Source organism: Perognathus longimembris, chromosome 23 (assembly GCF_023159225.1).
Source record: "Perognathus longimembris pacificus isolate PPM17 chromosome 23, ASM2315922v1, whole genome shotgun sequence".
Lineage (NCBI taxonomy): Eukaryota > Metazoa > Chordata > Mammalia > Rodentia > Heteromyidae > Perognathus > Perognathus longimembris.
Window position 1 is genome coordinate 32888543 of NC_063183.1, and position 17307 is coordinate 32905849.

Consider the following 17307-nt stretch of genomic DNA (forward strand, 5'->3'; position numbering starts at 1 on the left):
TTTGGAAACAATACGGCGCGGTGCGCGGGGCGCGCTGGCCTCCTCGCCTCCCGTCCGCCCGCCCCGGCCCCGGCCCCGGCCCCGGCCCCGGCCCCGGCCCCGGCCCCGGCTCCGCCCGCCCCGGTGAGCGCGCGGGCGGCGGGGGGTCCGGGCCGGGCCGGATCGCCCCGCCTTGGGGAAGTGGGGGGCGAGGCGCGTGTCGCCGCGCGCGTGGGGGGCCCGGGCAGGGTGGGGGGCCCGCGGGCATCCGGGGAGGACCGGCGCGTGAGGAGCCGCCGGGGCGCCGGGGTGCGGGAGCCGGGGTGCGGGACGCAAGTCCGAGCGCGCCGCTCCGAGAAGAAAGTTGGGGGGCTCGCCGCGCTGGGGAACTAACCGGGAGGCGTCGGGTTCCGGGGGTCGGGCGGCCCCGGGGGCTGACTGCGGGAGCCGCGGGGTCCCCCCCGGCCCCCCGCGGCGTCTGACGCTCCTCTCCTCGGCAGCGGGGCTCCGAAGCCCCCTTCCTTCCCCGCCGAGTCCGGGCGCCAAGCCCCCCGAGCGCGCTCGTCACCCTGGACCCTGGCGCGGAGCCCTGGCATCGCGACTCGGAGGCCGAGACTCTCTCCTGGAGCCCCCCAGGTCTGGAGTGAGCGTGTGCGTGCGTGCGTGTGCGTGTGCCCCGAGACCTTCGCCCTTACCCCGCGCGGGGGGTCCGGGCGCCTTCCCGCGGAGTCAGGAGTTGCGCGCCCCGAGGCGGCACTGGGGTGGCTGCAGCGAGTGGGGGGGGGTGGGGGGGACACAAAGCATTCCTCGGCCGCAGCGATCTGGGGGAATGTCTTCCCCCCGCCGGCCTGGACATCGCCACTTCAGTTCGCGGGATAGGAAGGAAAGGGGTTCACACTCGAGCCTCACCCACCGCCCCGCGCAGGCTCCCGCGGACCCGAGAGGCACCTGCAGCTCCTTCGGAGAGTGGGAGGGGTCTCCCGGCCCTCGGGGCCACACCCTCCGGCTGCACCTCCCCCACTGTCCAGTCTGGGCCCGGGTTGAACTTTGGGGCTTTACTGGGACGGGGGGGGGAGGGGAAGTGATAGGCTTCAAAGCGAACACCCAGACAATGATTCCCGCCTGTGATTGGCCTGGAGGGGTCCCTTCTTAGGTCTGGGATTGCTGGCCTGCGGAGGAGAGGCTGGAGAGCTGGAAGGGAGGGACCCCTAGCCAGGTGACAGGGACTTGGTCCTTTCCTGGGGGGGGGAGGGGGACATGTTTTCTCTTGTGTTGTTAAGGTGGCTGTCCTCCCACACATACCCCCATTGGGAAACAGAGACATGTGTGCTTTGTAGTAGGCATGTAGTAGGCATGACTTCATTCTGCAGAGAAAGGGCAGAGACGGGACCATAGATAGGCCCGGGAGAGCAGGGGGCGGGCATTACTCTGAGAACTCGCATTGGGGAAAGGCAGGATTTCTGAATTTATCTGCCATCCCTTTAAGGACTTCACCTCTTTCAGGGCTTGTTCTTCAAAGACAAGACACTGGGGGCCAGAACTTCTGGCGGTCACTCATTGAGTCGGGGACAAACTTTTAGCCTTGCTTTAACTATGTAAGTTGGCCCAAGGCCCTGGGAGTCAGGGTGGAGGAAGCTGGGAAGAAATGTTCACCAGCCAGTAGAAGTGCTGACCTCCACGAGCCATCAGGTGGAGCAAGAGGAACTTCTTTATCACCAAGAACCCCATCAGCAACCTGCCTAGTCTAGGCACTGAGTGAGGTGCAGAGAGGGGGCCGGATTTCACTTCCTCCTGGCTGGCACGTCGAACCGATCAAGTCGAGCTGTGGCAGGAATGGGAGGCTGGAGGGACGAGGATTTGGAGTCACGGAGATTAGTGAGTCCACCGAGCTGGGAGGTGGGGGGTGGGGGGGCTTGGTCGATCCACCCTTGAGGCCAACCTGTGGTAGGCAGACAGCTCTTCTCCGCTCACAGACAGCTGAGAAGGCAGCTGCAGTGACTAATTCCAGTCTTTATTCCCTCTTCCAGGACACACTCTCCCACACCACTGAGCCTGTTTGTTGTGTTGTGCAAGGAGGGGGCGGGGACCAGTGTGGACGGGCGGGCAGGCGTAGGGCGGGGCTTAGCAGGTTTGGAGGGAACCTGGCTGTCCCAGGACTGCTAGCTTCCCCCCCCCCCATCTTCATTGCTGATCCTGGAGTTCTGCTGAGACTGAGACAAGGGCTTGAGGGTCCTTAGGGTGCTGTGTGTGTGTGTGTGTGTGTGTGTGTGTGTGTGTGTGTGTGTTGAGCAGCTTTGGTACAGCCAGTCATCGCCCTCTCCGTGGTGTCCTCGTAGCCACTTCCCAAGGTTAGCCTTTTCTTGTGTTTTCCCCGGTGGCACCTGATCCTGCCTCTGCTGTCGCTCACGACCCTCCAAGTCGAGTCTAGTAGTGCCTAGGTCGGAGGCGGTTGAGAGAAAGGTGGCCATGGTGGGCTGAGGGAAGAGCCGTGAGAGGTCCTGACTGTTGAAACCACCCACCTCGGAGAGGATGTGTTGTCAGGGCTCTAATGCCATCAGAACCGGACCTGGCTCCCTCCGCTCAGGAGGGGTGCTGGAAAGAGGAATGGGGGGGGGTGTCCTTCCAGGCACGGCCCGGGTGGGGCAGCATCCCAGATGTTTCCCTTGCTCCCTTCCTTGCAGGGGAGATGGAGCCGCCTCAGTGTGTGGAGGAGCTGGAGGATGATGTGTTCCAAGCAGAAGACGGGGAGCCGGGAACCCAGCCCGGGAGCCTGCTCTCCGCTGCCTTGTTTGCCCAGAGCCATCTCGACTGCCCCCTCAGCCGGCTTCAGCTCTTCCCCCTCACCCACTGCTGCGGCCCTGGGCTTCGACCCACCAGCCAGGAAGACAAAGCCACTCAGACGCTCAGCCCAGCCTCCCCCAGCCAGGGTGTCATGCTACCGTGTGGGGTAACTGAAGAGCCCCAGCGACTCTTTTATGGTGAGTGCTCTGAGCCCCAGGACTCCTCCCATAGAGATTGGGGGAAAAGAGGGGACTTTCCCCCCATCAACCTGCACCATATTTCCTTCCCCATATTTGAGTAGCACAGAAGGCGGGGGGAGCCATCTCATCAACCTTCCGGTTATCCACTTGTTGCTTCCTACCTGTACTCAGGCCCCCCCACCTCCTCCCCCAGGACAAAGCTTTCATCTCTTTCTGGAGGGAACTTTGGGTCCCTGGTGTCTCCCCTGACATACTGTGTCCCTTGAGTGGCCCAGTCTTTTGTATCCTGATAAGTGACTTGCCTTCCATAAGGTAGCCCAAGAGATGGCTATTAAAGGGCTGTGACACCCGAGGAATCAGCCAGGCCATCCTGATAAGGAACCTCCTGAAGGCAGAAGGTGGCCCCAAGTTGTTACTGGGGAATCTCTTGTGTTTGGAAGAGGATCCAGAGGAAGAGGTTGGGCGGGCCTGGGCTCCGTGCCAGCAGAGGGGCTGTCTGCAAAGCTGAATCAGACAGGACCCCTTCATTTGTGGGCTTAAATGGTTTGTTTTATGAGAAATAGGCCCTCCCCTGGCAAAAGGGCAGGGTTAGACATTCTGCCTGTTTTCTTCTTTTAGCACACTGGTTTGTGGAGGGAGAGTAAGAGTTCAGAGGCCATCCCTCGCAGACAGAGGGGACCCTGCAGTTATTCCCAAAGGGGAATAACAACTCAAGAAGTTTTGGCGGGGAGTGTAAGTTGGAGAAGGCCAGCAGAGGGAAAGCGGGGAGGAGCCAGCGGCCCTAGCGGTTGCTCTGGTGCCAGCCCTTGGGGAGCTCTGTGCTCCGGCCCCCCAGCCTGGCTGGGCAGCCTCCAGAGAGGGACTGGGCCGCTCTGCCAGGGACCCCAGGAGGTTTCGCTTACCCGCTTTTGTGCTGCTGCCCAGAACTTCAGGTGCTGAGCCCAGCTTTTCTCCACTGCAGTAAAAAAAAAAAAGTGAGGACACTTTCTGTGTGTTCTGTTTTTCTGTCTCTTGCTTTGTTCAACCCAAGAACTCTGATCTTTTCCAGAGAGGAACTCTCAACCTGCTGTCAAATGAGTAATAGATTGAATGTCTGTGGTCAAGCGTAGCTTGAGGAATAAAGACAGAAGGCCAGCATGCGCGCTCACACCTCTGCCATGCTGAAGGAGAGCCGAGGGGAAGGCTGGGTCTCTGCTAGGATCGACGTGTGTGTGTGTGGTGTGCTACCGAACCCCAGGCCTTAGCTCAGCTACCACTGAGTTGCACTCCTAAGCCCTATAGCAACGTTTTTGGTGCTGGTCCTAGGGCTTGAACTCCGGGCCTGGGCACTGCCCCTGAGCCCTCAAGGACTAGCTCAAGGCTAGCGCTCCACCCCTGGAGCCACTACTCCCCGTCTGGCTTTTGGCTGGTTGATGGGAGCTAAGAGTCTCATGGACGGTCCTGCCTGGGCCGGGTTGGAACCGCCATTCCCAGATCTGCGCCTCCTGAGTAGCTCGGGGTGCAGGTGTGAGCCCCCCCCCCCCCCCCGCGCGCCGGCCTCGTGTCCCCTGCGCGCCCGCCCGTGGGCAGCGGGCCGGGCAGGCTGTCCAGGCTTGGCTTCCCGCCCCGTCCCGGAGCCCCGGGAAGGCCGGGCCGCGGCGGTGACGGCGGGTTCTGTGTCCGCAGGCAGCGCCGGCTACCGGCTCCGGCTCCCCGCGCCCGCGCGCTCCCCCGCCGCCGCCGCCGCCGCGCCGCCCCGGGCCGAGCAGCCCCCCGACGGCCCGTGGCCGCACCGCGCGGAGCTGCAGATCGCCCGGAAGCTGCGGTGCATCGCGGATCAGTTCCACCGGCTCCACGCGCAGCGGGTAGGCCCGGGGCCGGAGGGGGGAGGCGCGGGGCCGCCGGACCCCCGGGACCCGCGCGGACGGACCCCCGCCGGGGCTGGGGCGGACCCGCGGGGGCGGGCGGGGGGGGGGGGGTGGCTGGGGCCGGAGCGGGGAGAGCGGTGGAACCGGTTGAAACCCGACCCGCGCAGCTGGGGAGCCGGCGGCGGCGGCGGGGGCGGCGGGGGCCGGCGGGGCGCGGGGCGGGCACGGCGCGGGGCGCGGCGGGCGGCGGGCGCGGCGGGCGCTCGGCCGGCAGCCTGGCACCAGCCCCGCCGGGGCGGAGCGTCCCGCGGCGGCGCGGGGCGGGGGGCCGGGCCCGGCCACAAAGGCGGCGGCCGGCGGGCTCGTGCCCGGGGCTCCCGGCCGCCTTAACCCTTCCCCTCCGGGCCCGAGGCGCCAGGAAGTGAGCGCAGTGTGCGCGTGTGTGCGTGCCTGAGTGTGTGCACGCGCGTGTCCTTCTGTCCACCTGCCCGCCCGCCTGTCTGTCTGCAAGCCCAAGGAGCAAATGGCCACCAGGCTTGGTCAGATCCTGAAATGAGATGCGCGACTCCAGATGAACCAAACGGATTGACAGGGAGTTGGATGTGAGACCAAGTGCGTGTGCGTGTGGAACTGACCTGGGGTTTCCTCGGAGCAGGGTGTGTGTGCGTGTGTGTGCGCACGCGTGTGCGTGCGTACACCGTCTCCTAAGGAATCTGCGGGAGATTGGGGTCCAGCCCTGGCCTCAGGCTCTCCCAGCTCTTCCTGGTCACGGAGGAAGGCAGCCTGGCGGCCTCTGGCCCCAACTCTGGCCCCATTCCCCTTTGGATTGTCCTGTGGAAACGTGGGCCTGACGTCCCCCCTTCCATCCATGCGAGGACCCCGATTCTCCCTTCAGTCTCTTGGCCTCCCTCCTTCCACGCAGCCCACCCGGCTTAAAGGCCCGGCGCGTGCGTGGCTTCTGGTCCTAGTGCAGATGGGCACAGGAAGACGCTGGGTGGAGGTCCCTACCCTCGCCGAGAGGACACATCCAGAAGTCAGCTGCCTGGCGCCATGTCTTCCAGTTGAGGGCTGCCTCTTGAGGGGCGCTGGTCAGTTCTAGATGGGGGCCCCATCCTGTGCGCCACAGCCCCTGCTGCTGCGGGGAGAAGGGAAGGCCGCGGAGAAGGCCTGAGGTGCTGCCCCTGCCTGCGGTGAGCCTCCCGGGCTCCCACAGCCCCTTCCCGCTCTGCCAGCTGTCTACTTCTCTCTCCCGGGCGGGAGGCCGAAGGGCCCACGCCCCCAAATTCCCTGTTATACAGAGGGAGACATTTTCTTGCAAGACTGTCTCTGATGCTGATCCCTTACTCCCCAGTAAGGGCTGGCATGAGGAACACAGGTATATGGGCCCTGCCTGGGCTTGGGTTGTGGGGCTTGAACTGCGGGCCTAGCACTGTCCCTGGGCTCTTCAGCTCAAGGCTAGCGCTCTACCACTTGAGCCACAGCGCCGCTTCCAGTCTTCTGGTGGTTCATTGGAGCTAAGCGTCTCGCAGACTTTCCTGCCCAGGCCGGCTTTGAACCGCCATCCTCAGATCTCAGCCTCCTGAGTAGCTAGGATGATGGACGTGAGCCGCCGGCACTCAGCCCCATCCTTGTTCTTGTTGGTTCCCCCTTACAGCCTTCCTTGGACTCCCCGCCCTGTCTATTCTGTGGTGGGCCTGGGTCTTCCCCATGTCTGTTCACAGGTAATAATTGCTCAGCATGGTGGGCTGTATTTAGAGGCCTGAGAGAGGCCAACCCTAGAGGGGATTGAGGTGGCCTGGCCGCCTTTCTTCCCCAGCTCGGGGGCCATTGGGGCCCTGTGTGTGGGGGGGGGTGCAGTCCTCTGTCCTTGGTTTCAGATCTCAGTCATCTTGCCTGTCCCGGGGCCCCTCCCTGGGTGGGGTGTGGTAAGGAGGGAGATGGCGTTATGGCAGATTGGATGTAACACCATATGCTGTCTCCGAGTACCGTGTGAGGAGTGTGGTAACCTGGCAGGGATGGCGGGGGGCGAGGGGGAGGCTCCTGTGGACTAGAGGACTCTATGGGCAGAACGGACTCCATAGGTGCCCACCATTGGATTGGTTCTTTGGGTTTCCAAAACAGCAAGAATGTTGGAGGCAAAGGGAGAGGAGGCAAGAAGCTTTTCTTTTTGGGTGGAGGGAGTTGGAAATAGTCAGACAAGTCTGCCATGTTCCCAGGCTGGTCTCCAACTTGCTCTTCTCCCACCTCTGCTTCCTGAGTGCCGGGATTGTAGCTGTTCACCACCAAGCCTATTTTAAGGAAGCTTTCCCGAACCCGGACACGTGCTGCACCTCCCTCGGGGACAGGAGTGTCACACACACACACACACACACACACACACCGTTCCTTTTGGGTGACAGGCTGTAGCAGGGATTCCTGAAGGTCCCTTGTGTGGGGGGGTGCTTGGACTTGGGTTCTGGGAATACTAAGGTCCGTGTGGAGAAGGGAGGTGCAAAGTAGCTTCCTAACGGGACTGGAGAGCTCCCCTGACCGCAAGGTTTGGGCCTCCAGTTTCTTCTCCTTCTCTCTGTGTGACCTCCTCCAGAATGGGCTCTGCAAAGGCAGTCACTGCTTTTCCCTCCCCTAGGAACGGCGCTGGTCCCCGTGGCCCATTGTGAGACTTGTGGGAGCATTTGTAGGCAGTGCTAGGAAGCTAAGCGCCTGCTAAGCGTGGTGGTGCACGCCAGTCCTTGGGGTTCTGCCCGGGCTGCATAGTGAGACTCAGTATGACAGAACCAGAAGCCCCAAATCCTCAAAAAGTAGTTGCTGGCCAGGTACCAGTGGCTCATGCCTGTAATGCTAGCTGCTTAGGACTTCTTAGATGCGAAGCAGCGGGGGATTCCAGTTTGAAGCCAACTCCGGCATCAACCTGAGATTCCTCCATCTCAGTCAATAGCCAGGCGTAGTGTACGTGCCTAGCTAGGGAAGTGTACATAGGCAGGTGGAGTCCACATGTCCCTGGGGATACATGGAGACCCTATCTGAAAAATAGCCAAGACAAGAGAAGGCTGGTGCATGACTCCAGGGGTAGGGCACCTAGATAGGAAAAGCCCCTGAGTTCAATCCCGAGTATCACCCAAAGAAAAGCGGTACTACTAGGATTTGAACTCAGGCCTTTAGCACTTGCCAGCCAGGTGTTCTACCACTGAGCCATACTTCCAGCCCCGGGTTCTTCATGTTGGAAATGGCTTTCCCACTTATCAGTTGAAATCTTCCTTTGCTGTGAAGTGACAGGACGGATGCGTGGCTCGCAGGCAGATCTGGGTTAAAAACTCCCCGCAGTCACTTCAACATCCGTGCTCACTGGCAAACCATGGGGCCAGGCCTGACGTTTCGGGGCCTGCGTTGCAGAGGTGTGGGTTATCATACAGCTATGGGGCTGGCATTGGTGGTGGAGTTCAGCGGTGGACCACTTGCCTCACAGGGATAGGCCCTGAGTTTGATCCCCGCGTGCAAAATCAAACAAATAGAACCACTGTTGTGTTTAACTGTGTGGAAAGCTGGACGCTTCTGGGAATACGCTGAAAGGTGAGTTGGAGATTTCTCCTGGACCTGGGTTTATAGCTCTTGGGGAGCTCCGTTGGAAGTTGCACCAAAGCCGTGTTTGCACGGTTTATTAACTAGCAGCGTCTCTGCCCAGCAGCCTGGATCCTTTGTTCAGGGCGCCCTGGCTGCTTCCTGACCCTTTTGGAGGCTGTCCATGTTGGCGAGTGGTTTTCTGGAGCTCAGACCGTGCCTAATGAGGTCACTCGGCCTCTAGACGGGAGTGACCCCGTGCGGGGGACCCCGGAGTGAGGAGGGCCCCTGGGAGCCAGCCCGCGGGGCAGGCGTGGGAGGTCCACTCGGGACAGTGCGGGGAGGAGGGGCCGCGCAGGGCGGGCGGCGTGTGTGCGTGAGAGCCGGGGCTGGGGCCGGGGGCCCTGTGTTTGCTCTGTGGCTGGCTCTGTTTATATCACTCGCTATATTTAGCCTCTGAGTCATCAGCGTGGCAGACGAGAGGCCGAGTTCCCCACACGCCGCACCTGACTGTTCGCTCTCTTCCAGGAGAAGAAGGGCCTTGGACTTCCGGGCAGTTCTTCTTCCTGCCCCACCAGGGCAGGCTGTGTGTGGGGTTGGGATGAAAGTTGGCTTTGGTGTGGGTTTCTTTTCTTTCCTTTTTTTTTTTTTTTTGGTGTGGGGAGAGATGACAAGAAGAAGGGACTCAAAGAGGCACAAAGAAGAATACAGAAAAATGCCTGCTTTGTGTGTGTGTGTGTGTGTGTGTGTGTGTGTGTGTGTGTGTGTGTGTAGGTGTGTGGTCCTAGGGCTTGAATTCTGGGCCTGGGCACTGTTTCTGAGCTTCATTTTTTACTTAAAGGTAGCGCTCTACCACTTGAGCCACAGCTCCACTTCTGGCTTTTTGGTGGTTCACTGGGGATAAGAGTCTCACTGACTTTCCCTCCTGGGCTGACTTTGAACTGTGATCCTCAGATCTCGGCCTTCTGAGTGGCTAGGGCGACAGGTGTGAGCCCGCGGCGCGGAGCCCCGCCGCTCTGCCTTGCCCTCCACGCTGGGCAGCGGAGCCAGCGCGCCCCGCGACCGCAACGGTACCGCTTGGCGCTGACAGGACGCCCGGCCTTTGTCCTGCCCAGTCTGCTCGCCCGGACGGGGCAGGAACAGACAGCAGCCTGCAAAGCCCCACGTCAGAGCCTTGGGGTTCCTTCCCTCCAGCCTGACAGTCCCACAGCAGGCCTGGTCCTCCTCCATCCCCACCCCGCGAGAGACAGGAGCTCTGTTCTGAGAGGGAGGGAAACCGAAACCCAGACTCCTCTTCCCTGGGGGTGTGGGCAGAGGGCTCAGGGGTTCCCGCCTCGAGGCCGTGGAAGTGGGGAGGACCGGCCACAGCCCACCCCCGCCTCCCACCTGCTCCTTCAGCCTCCCCCCCCCGCCAAGTCAGGGCACAGTGTGTCGGCGGAAGTCCACACGGCCCCCCACGGAAGCGGTTGCCCTCGGCTGCCCTTCTCCCTCCGAGAAGCCACGGGCGCCTCCGCGGTGGCGTTGACACCGGGAGCCCCGGCGGCTGCACGGAGGAGCTCCCGGGAAGGAGCGTTTCCTTTTCCATTTTGCCACCTTGCTGGGGAGCCGGGTGTCTGCGGCGGCAGAAGGCTGGGCCAGGGCTCCTTGCCCCGTGGTGGTTGGCAGGTGCCCGCCTCAGCAGTGCCCAGGATCCTCTCTGGCTATTGTGGGCAGCTCCCGAGTGGACAGTCGGGCATGTCCCCAGGACCGCAGGCGTCCGCGCGCAATGGAGCGCGGCCAGGGAAACTGAGGAAGGCGAAGTGGCTCTCGGCTATTCAGAGCTGCCCCACCGCGGCCCGCCCCCCCCCCCCCCCGGGGCGTCACGTCTGTCTTTATCATCGAACCCCAGAGCGATCTGGTACTTGTAGACGCCAGGTGTCAGGGGTACCCACGAGCACTGTGGCGGCTGAGCTTGGAGCTGCAGAGACTTGATTGGTTTAAACCCAAGACCCTCCAGCCTTCCAGAACCTGCCGCCCTGCAGACGCACACACGGAGCGAGGACCAAAGGGGCTTGATTGCCCCCATCCGTCCTTCCTCAGACCATACGTGGTTCTGTGTGCTTGCTTGCGTTCCCATTGGACTGCGGCATAACGGAGAATGGACGTTCGCTCTAGATCATCTTTGCTTCTTGGTTCAGCTGGATGCTTGATAAAAAGCTCGCCGGCTCGAGCAAAAACATCTCCCCCAACTTCTCCCAAGTGGAATTTTCCTAAGATCTCCCTCATCTTAATGTTTCTGCTCTCTTGTTCACTTGTAGAGCGTGAGGGGGAGGAGAAAACCTACCGGTTGGAAAACTTCACTTTACAGAGTGGGGCTCCCCCCCCACCCCCAACCCCATAAAGCAGAGTCGGTGCAATTCTGCATTTTAAAGCAAAGGAGACCGGTCTCAGAACATGATCTGAAGTTCTAATTTCAGCCTAGTCTTAGCTTTTATTTCTGTTTGATCTTTAGTTAGCTCTGTCTCTGGAAGGTTTTATTTTATTTTTTTCTGGTCCACAGCATCCTTTCTAAATAGTTAATGATCTGGAAACAATGTCCTTAAACATAGGAGGGGAGGAGCTCGGTGGCGATTCTCCTTGCAGAGTTAACATTATTTCCATAAGGTGACTGAACATGCCACAATATTGTAGAGAAAGAGCATAGCTTTGGAAGTCAGAAGTCACGGGGCTGAACAACTCACGTAATTGGCTTGGAATAACTTTTTTTTTCAAAGTTCTCGCTTCCCTGACTAGAAACTAGCATTGGTGATTCCAGGCCCTTCTGTGTCCCGGCTCTTTGTGGGGATTTCAGGAGAGCTTTCTGTGTCCCGGCTCTTTGTGGGGATTCCATTCCTTGAGAGCCCAGGGAAGTCTTCCCTGAGTCTGAGACGGCACCAAGGGCGATCTGGTAACGTGGCGTCTCTTAAAGCGGGGAGGAGGGGGACGTAGCTCGGCCGGAGCGGTGGGGGACTCAGGCGACGCGGGCGATTCTTAGGCTGAGACGGCCGGAGGAGCCCGCCGCCTTCTTCCTGCAGACCGGGGGGGACGAGCCAGTTGGCTTCGTGTCGCCCGAGCTCGCTTCGTGTCACCCGCAGCCAGCTCTTTGTGTACGAGAGCCTCCCTCCGGCGGGTCCGTCGCGTACGTACGGCAGATCCCTCAAGCCGGCCTGATGGCAGCTGCTCTTGGCCTCCGGCAAGTGGGTCACGGCGCAGGGCTGACTCTTGGCCGGTCGGTCGCACGTGCACCTGTGAGCGCCTACTGGGTACTCTCCACTCCCATCTTTATCCAGTTGGCTGGCCAAGCATTCGGAGTCCCTTGCACACAGTGGGGATTTAAACACCAGTCCAAGACACCTGTCTCCCCTGGGGGGTGATGGTGGTGGCTCTGTTGCTGTTGGCAACAACTCAGCCTCTGCAAACACCTCCGTTTTCCTGTTCGGGCCCCTGCCTTGCGCACTCTCTATTCCTGAGTCCAAGGTTCTATGAGTCTTGGGGACCTGGTTTTTGACCTCCTGACTCCAGCTTCCCACCTCTGGCCACCTGTGTTTTCGGGGAACCACTCCCACCCCAGGGGCGCTCATGCTGGGTCTGAAGGAGCTGGGCCTTTCTCCAAGGCTTTGCCTCCAGTGACCTGGACTGTGTGCTGGGCACCAAGCCAGGCACCCGAGAGCCAGAGGCTGGGCATGGGCTTTCCTGGTTCCCCCTTCCTTCTCCCTCCTCCTTCTCCTCCACTTCCTCCTCCTCCTCCTCCTCCTCTTCACCCTCCAGCAGAAAGACCCATGCTGTCTGCCTTCGTGTCTTTGTGTCTTCCATCCTGTTCACTGAAGGCTGATTTCCTTCCCCCACAGTGTCTGTCTGTCTGTCTGTCTCTCCCCCCTCTCCATTTCTCTCACTCTGTCTCTGGCCCCCCTTCAAGTCCTTTTCCTTCCCTTTCTTGACAGTCCCTTTCGTTTAATTTATCATTGTTCCTTGTCATCGGGGTGTCCTTTGATTCTCGTGGTGGGGGACACTCCTGGGGGCTCAGTGTGGCATGAGGGGCTCTGCTGTCCCCGGGGAGGGTCCAGGGGGCTCCCAGCGCCAGCACACCGCGCCCCGGGCCCCCCAGGCCCCCCTGGCTGGTGGCGTTCGGGGGTGGGAGCTCCGGGCTGTGATCCAGGGGGTGACTGTGCAGGTGGACTCCTTGGGTTGGAAAGCACTCTTGGGGTGCTGAAGAGCTTGCTTGGGAGCCGGCTGCAGCGCCAGGTGGAAAGAGCTCGGGGGTGACGTGGGGAGGCCACGGGTTGTCAAGGGGGATGTTGCCTTCTCGATGGTAATTTCATGCAGTTTCCAAGCCCGTTGGTCAGCGCGGGTCTGAGAACAGCGGGCCTTCTGCCGGCTTTGTGACACACTCGGGTTTAGAAACCACAGGCCTGGTGCAACACCTGCACTGTCCTTACCCGTCAAGTGGGGTTAGTGGGAGACGCAGCTGATGCAGCCAGGCCCTGGGGCTCCTGACCTGAGGGTTCGGCATCGCCCTGGGGGTCTGCCTTCCAGCTCGCGAGTCCCGAGGACCCTCGCAGGTAGAGCACGGAAGCCGGTCCCCCGAAGGCTGGCCTGCGTGGCGGCCTCCCGCCAGCCGTCAGCCCTCTGTGTGAGCCCCCGCCGCTCAGCAGATGCTTCTGGGTCCCCCAAACGCCCTTGAAGGATGGGATATGGCGACGCCTTGCTCGGTCCTCAGAGACCTCCCAGGAAGTTAGCTAGGCCTCAGGCAGTGTCTCCCAGCGGGCTGTAGCGGAGACTGAGGCACGGACATAGGGCTGGCCCCAAACCATTGGCCTCTGGGCTGTTTTGAGGTGAGTTCGTGAGGAAAAGGAGAGAGGATCTGCTGTGGTGTGAAGATGGTTCTTGAGCTGGTGGCCAGCGGGGGCAAACGCATGAGACCCTGTCCACAAAACAAGCAAAAGCAAAAGATCTAGAAGCATGGCTCAGGCGGAAGGAGGTCCTGAATTTAAATCCCAGTACCACAAAAAAGAAAAGGAAGAAAGATGGGTGTTGGCCTTTGAAGCCTGGGGTGATAGGTAGAGTATTGATTGCTCTGCGACCAGATGACCTGGGTTTAATCTGGTCCTTGCCATGTCTTAGCCCTGTGGTGGCTTGAGCTATTCGGTCTCCGACGGACATGATCGTATATACAGAGGCGGCGGGCGTGCAGAGGACACACGTACACTGCAGTGTGCCAGGAATGCAGTGCCCGTGTTCACCTGTCCGGCCTGGGGGTCAGCCGGGGGGACGCGCTGTTCCCCTGGGGACCCGGCGCAGCCCCGGGGTGCGGGAGGCCTGGCTTCCGAGGCCCACGGCCCCACTGGCCTCCGCTTCCCGCCTGGAACCCGGAGCGGCCGGGGCAGGAGCGGGCGGCTCAAGTTCTGATGTTAAAAACAAATGGACTCCCGCTCCCTTAGACACTGGCCGAGCAGACACTGAAGAAACCCCCGTCCAGCCCGGCCTGGCCCGGTCCCCGCGCCCGCCCGGAGCCCTGCAGAGGGGCCCAGCCCGCAGCCCCGCGGGCAGAGCGGGAGGAAGCTGACCCCCCTTCCAGCGCCCGCTGGCCCCCGCCGGGCCTCTCCCGGCCTCCGGGGAAATGATACCTGCTTGGGCAGGACCCCAGGCCCCAGCCCAGGAGTCGCTGCCCCCTGAACTTTACCCCCGGCTTCCTAGTCTGCCGGCAGGACCTGGTGTGACCCCCAGAGCAGAGCGTGGTGTGCATTCTTTGTTTTTGTTTTGTTTTCAAGTATGTTCTTGCTTAACATTTAATTGGCTCCAGTCGGCAGGAGAGCGCTCCAAGAGGGATTATTTATGGCTTACTGTCAAGAACAGCTATAAAAAGGGCAGCCCTGAGCTGGAGATGCTGAGGAGGGGGAGCGTGCTGTGTGTGTGTGTGTATGTGTGTGTGCGCGCGCATGCACACACGTGTGTGTGTGTGTGTGTTTGCACTGGATGAAATCAGATTTTTGCTGCCTCAGCAGTGTGGTTTAAATTGAAGATTAACCCTTTGACCTTTACAGTGTCAAATCACTTGCAGATGGAGGGTGACCCCCCTCCCTTGTTCTCAGTGTTCCTTTGGAGTGGGGGCGGGGGGGGGCGGACCTTTCTTTCTGAAGCAAGTTTGTTGTTCATGCAGCTGAGGTCTAGGGGCTCGGGAGCCAATCTGATTAAAAGCAGCACTTGGCTAAACTCTGGAAAATCCTGGGAGCCGGGGAAGAGGTCTGATCTTTTCTGCACAATGCACATAGAGGCTGGTCTGTGTGTGTGTGTGTGTGTGTGTGTGTGTGTGTCCCTGTGCACACTGGCTGGGGCCGCTGGTGTGAACAGTGGTCTCAGGTAATCATGTCTTCCCTCTCCAGCACCAGCAGAACCCGGACCGAGGCTGGGGGCAGATCCTCCTCTTCCTGCACAACCTGGCCTTGAACCGAGACCACAGGGACAGGGCAGGGCCCAGGTGAGGCCGGGCTGCCCTCGGCGCACGGGGCACCAGGAAGGCAGGCCGGAACTGGAAGGACATAGGGGACGACCCACCCTGTCTTGCAGCGTTGGTTTTTTGTTACTCTTATTTTTGACGTTCTCTCTGTGTGTACATATGACTTGCCCCACTGGGATTCGTGTCCCCTGGTCAGGGCCTCCGCCAGGAATGGGGCCTTCGTCAAACACTGTCGACAGCCAGGCTGGGGACTCCCGAGGGCTCTCACAAGTGGACTCTCCGGTCAGCACTGTTGGAAGATGACCGCTTAGCCCTGGGCTTCAGAAAGTGGCTGTAGCTTTTCTGTGTCCAGAAGTGGGAGGTGAGGCAGGCGAGACCGTCCCGTCGAGCGGAGGGGCGTGGTCTGACCGGCCCAGCCGAGGAGGGGCCCGTGGCCTAGGTGGCCGGCTCCACATCTGGATCCTCACTGGGCCCAGTCCGTGCCCACGCCAGGGGCTCAGGGATTCCTTGTCCAGACCCTGCCATTCAAAGGTGCCAAGAAGTGAACCAAGACCCCCAGCTTGGTGCTGAGGTGCGGAGCCCCCCGCCGCCGCCGGGTCCCGACACCGCTGGGTGTCAAGGCCGGCGAGCCCCGCTGGGCCTTCGCCACCTCTTCTCCAGTGACCCAGCCGACGGGCCAGTCTGCAGGAGGCCGGGAACCGGGGTAACCGTACCACTGCTGAGAGAGCACCCCAGGCCCACTGGTTTCCTTGGAAACACGTACCTCCATCCTTGTGCCCCGCTCCGTTCTCAAACTTAGTGGAGCCGAGGGGGAAGCCGGAGCGGCGGCTCCGTCAGCTGGAAAGTGACTTTCGAAGAAGCAGACAATGATTGGGACGGGAAAGTGGGTACACGCGTCCCGCCTCCCGTCCGCTTCTGGAAGAGCCGGCCCTGGAACCCGATGGGTGCCCTGCCCCTGGACTCCCTCCTTCTGTCTCAGCTCCAGTGGGGGGGGAGGGGGAGGGCGGAATTCAAAGCAGCCAATCGGCAGACACAGGGAATCTGCTAACCCGACTCCGGGAGAAATTAAATTATAATTTTCACGTAAGAAAGAAAAGATGACATTGGTGCTAACGATGAAAGCATGAAGGCCCAAAGAAAGGACACGGCGCCCACCCCCCCCCCCCCCGGGCAGACAAGACTTCCGTGTCTCGAGGACACTGGAGGAGCCGAGTGGCCCTGGAACCTGAGCGAGCCCCGGCTCCCGCAGCTGTGCGGGGAGGAAGCCTCGCGGGTGAAGGCTGTGGCTCTGGCTCTGCCGTGCGCGCAGGTCGTTCTCCGAGGGAGCGGCCGGGGCGGGCGGAAGGGCGGGCGGAAGGGCCGCCTCCCTCTGCCTCGCTGGCTGCCCAGCCGGGGGACCTTTCCTAATTTGCACAAAGGTACCATACGCCTCCGCGGGGCGGCGGGCCGAGCAGGCCCCGGGGCCGCGTGAAGCCCCCGCGCTCTTCCCAGATGAGCTGGAGCTATTTTACCTCTTCGTGGCAAGAACCATTTTCTCAGGGTGCGTGGCAGGTTTGTCCCCCAAGACGACGCGTTCCTGCCTCGCGGGAGGCGGGGGGGGGGGGGATGGGAACGGACCCGCCAGCGGCCTCTGGAGGGGGGGGGTGCTGTGCGTGGTGTGGGCGGACGGGCCGCGTGGGGTGTGCCCCTGTCCTGGTCAGGGCTGCGCCCGCCACACCGCGCTGGCCACTTTTAAGCCGTCGGAGGCAAGTGGTCCAGCCCTTGGTGCTGAGTCAGAGCCGTCCAGCCCGGCCTGCCAGGCTCAGGTGGGGTGGCTGCCCGGCTGTGCCGCGCCCGGAGCCTGGAGATGGACCTGTCACCTGTCACCTGCAGACACGGGCCGGCCGGGCGGGCGCCCACCCCCCCCCCCGCCGCCCGCCCCTCTCCACCAGGCCCTAGTTGAGGCGGAGCCGGGGCCCTTCCATCTCCCCCTCCAGACACCAAACTAGGGGGGCCGCCCCCACCTCTGCCCACAGGCCCCAGGAGACACAGGCCCTCGGGCTGGCCCTTTCCATGGATCCCCAAGGCCCCTTCTCTTTGCTGAGTGATTGGCCTTAATCCCCCTCCCAGGCCAGCCTGGGGAGATAGTCCTCCCCCACCCCCGCCCCTGGGGTCCCCTCCCCCACCCGGGATCCCGGCTGTCTCTAGGGAGGGGTGGAGGTTCGGATTTAGGGGGCCAGGGCGGCGGGCGTTTGTGGAGGGCTGAGGCGGGCGGGCAGGGAGAGGGCACGAACCCCCTTCCCAGGGCAGAAATGCCCCGAACAGCGGGATTCAGAGCCGCTAACGGGGATTTCTAGAAGCCAAGCAGGGAACTCCCTGGCCCCCAGGCTGGCCACTGCCCCCCCCCACCCCCCCGCCCCCTCCACAGCCAGGCTGGAGGGCTTGGCCTGGTTCGGCCTCACCTGTTTTACAAACGTGGTTGCTAGCCAGCTGC

General features: G+C 61.8%; 1 protein-coding gene across 2 annotated transcripts; it reads left to right on the top strand.

Moving 5' to 3' along the window:
• The first annotated feature begins 437 nt into the window (after positions 1-437).
• On the top strand, positions 438-16405 carry Bmf (Bcl2 modifying factor). 2 transcript variants are annotated; one of them, XM_048332816.1, is made up of 5 exons: positions 438-615; positions 2661-2957; positions 4626-4804; positions 14761-14855; positions 15031-16405. In XM_048332816.1, exons 2-5 carry the CDS (start codon positions 2666-2668, stop codon positions 15143-15145), a joined length of 681 nt encoding a protein of 226 aa, XP_048188773.1. In that variant the 5' UTR covers positions 438-615; positions 2661-2665; the 3' UTR covers positions 15146-16405. The 2 variants fall into 2 exon arrangements, with proteins under 2 accessions (XP_048188773.1, XP_048188774.1); XM_048332817.1 differs by lacking the exon at positions 438-615 and adding an exon at positions 1625-1854.
• Positions 16406-17307: the final 902 nt, after the last annotated feature.

Bases quoted from the DNA above. Each gene is read 5' to 3' on its own strand.
- Bmf (XM_048332816.1), top strand. From the start codon at position 2,666: ATGGAGCCGCCTCAGTGTGTGGAGGAGCTGGAGGATGATGTGTTCCAA. The intron at 2,958-4,625 runs GTGAGTGCTCTG...CTGTGTCCGCAG, and splicing joins GCCCCAGCGACTCTTTTATG to GCAGCGCCGGCTACCGGCTC. The intron at 14,856-15,030 runs GTGAGGCCGGGC...TCCCCTGGTCAG, and splicing joins AGGGACAGGGCAGGGCCCAG to GGCCTCCGCCAGGAATGGGG.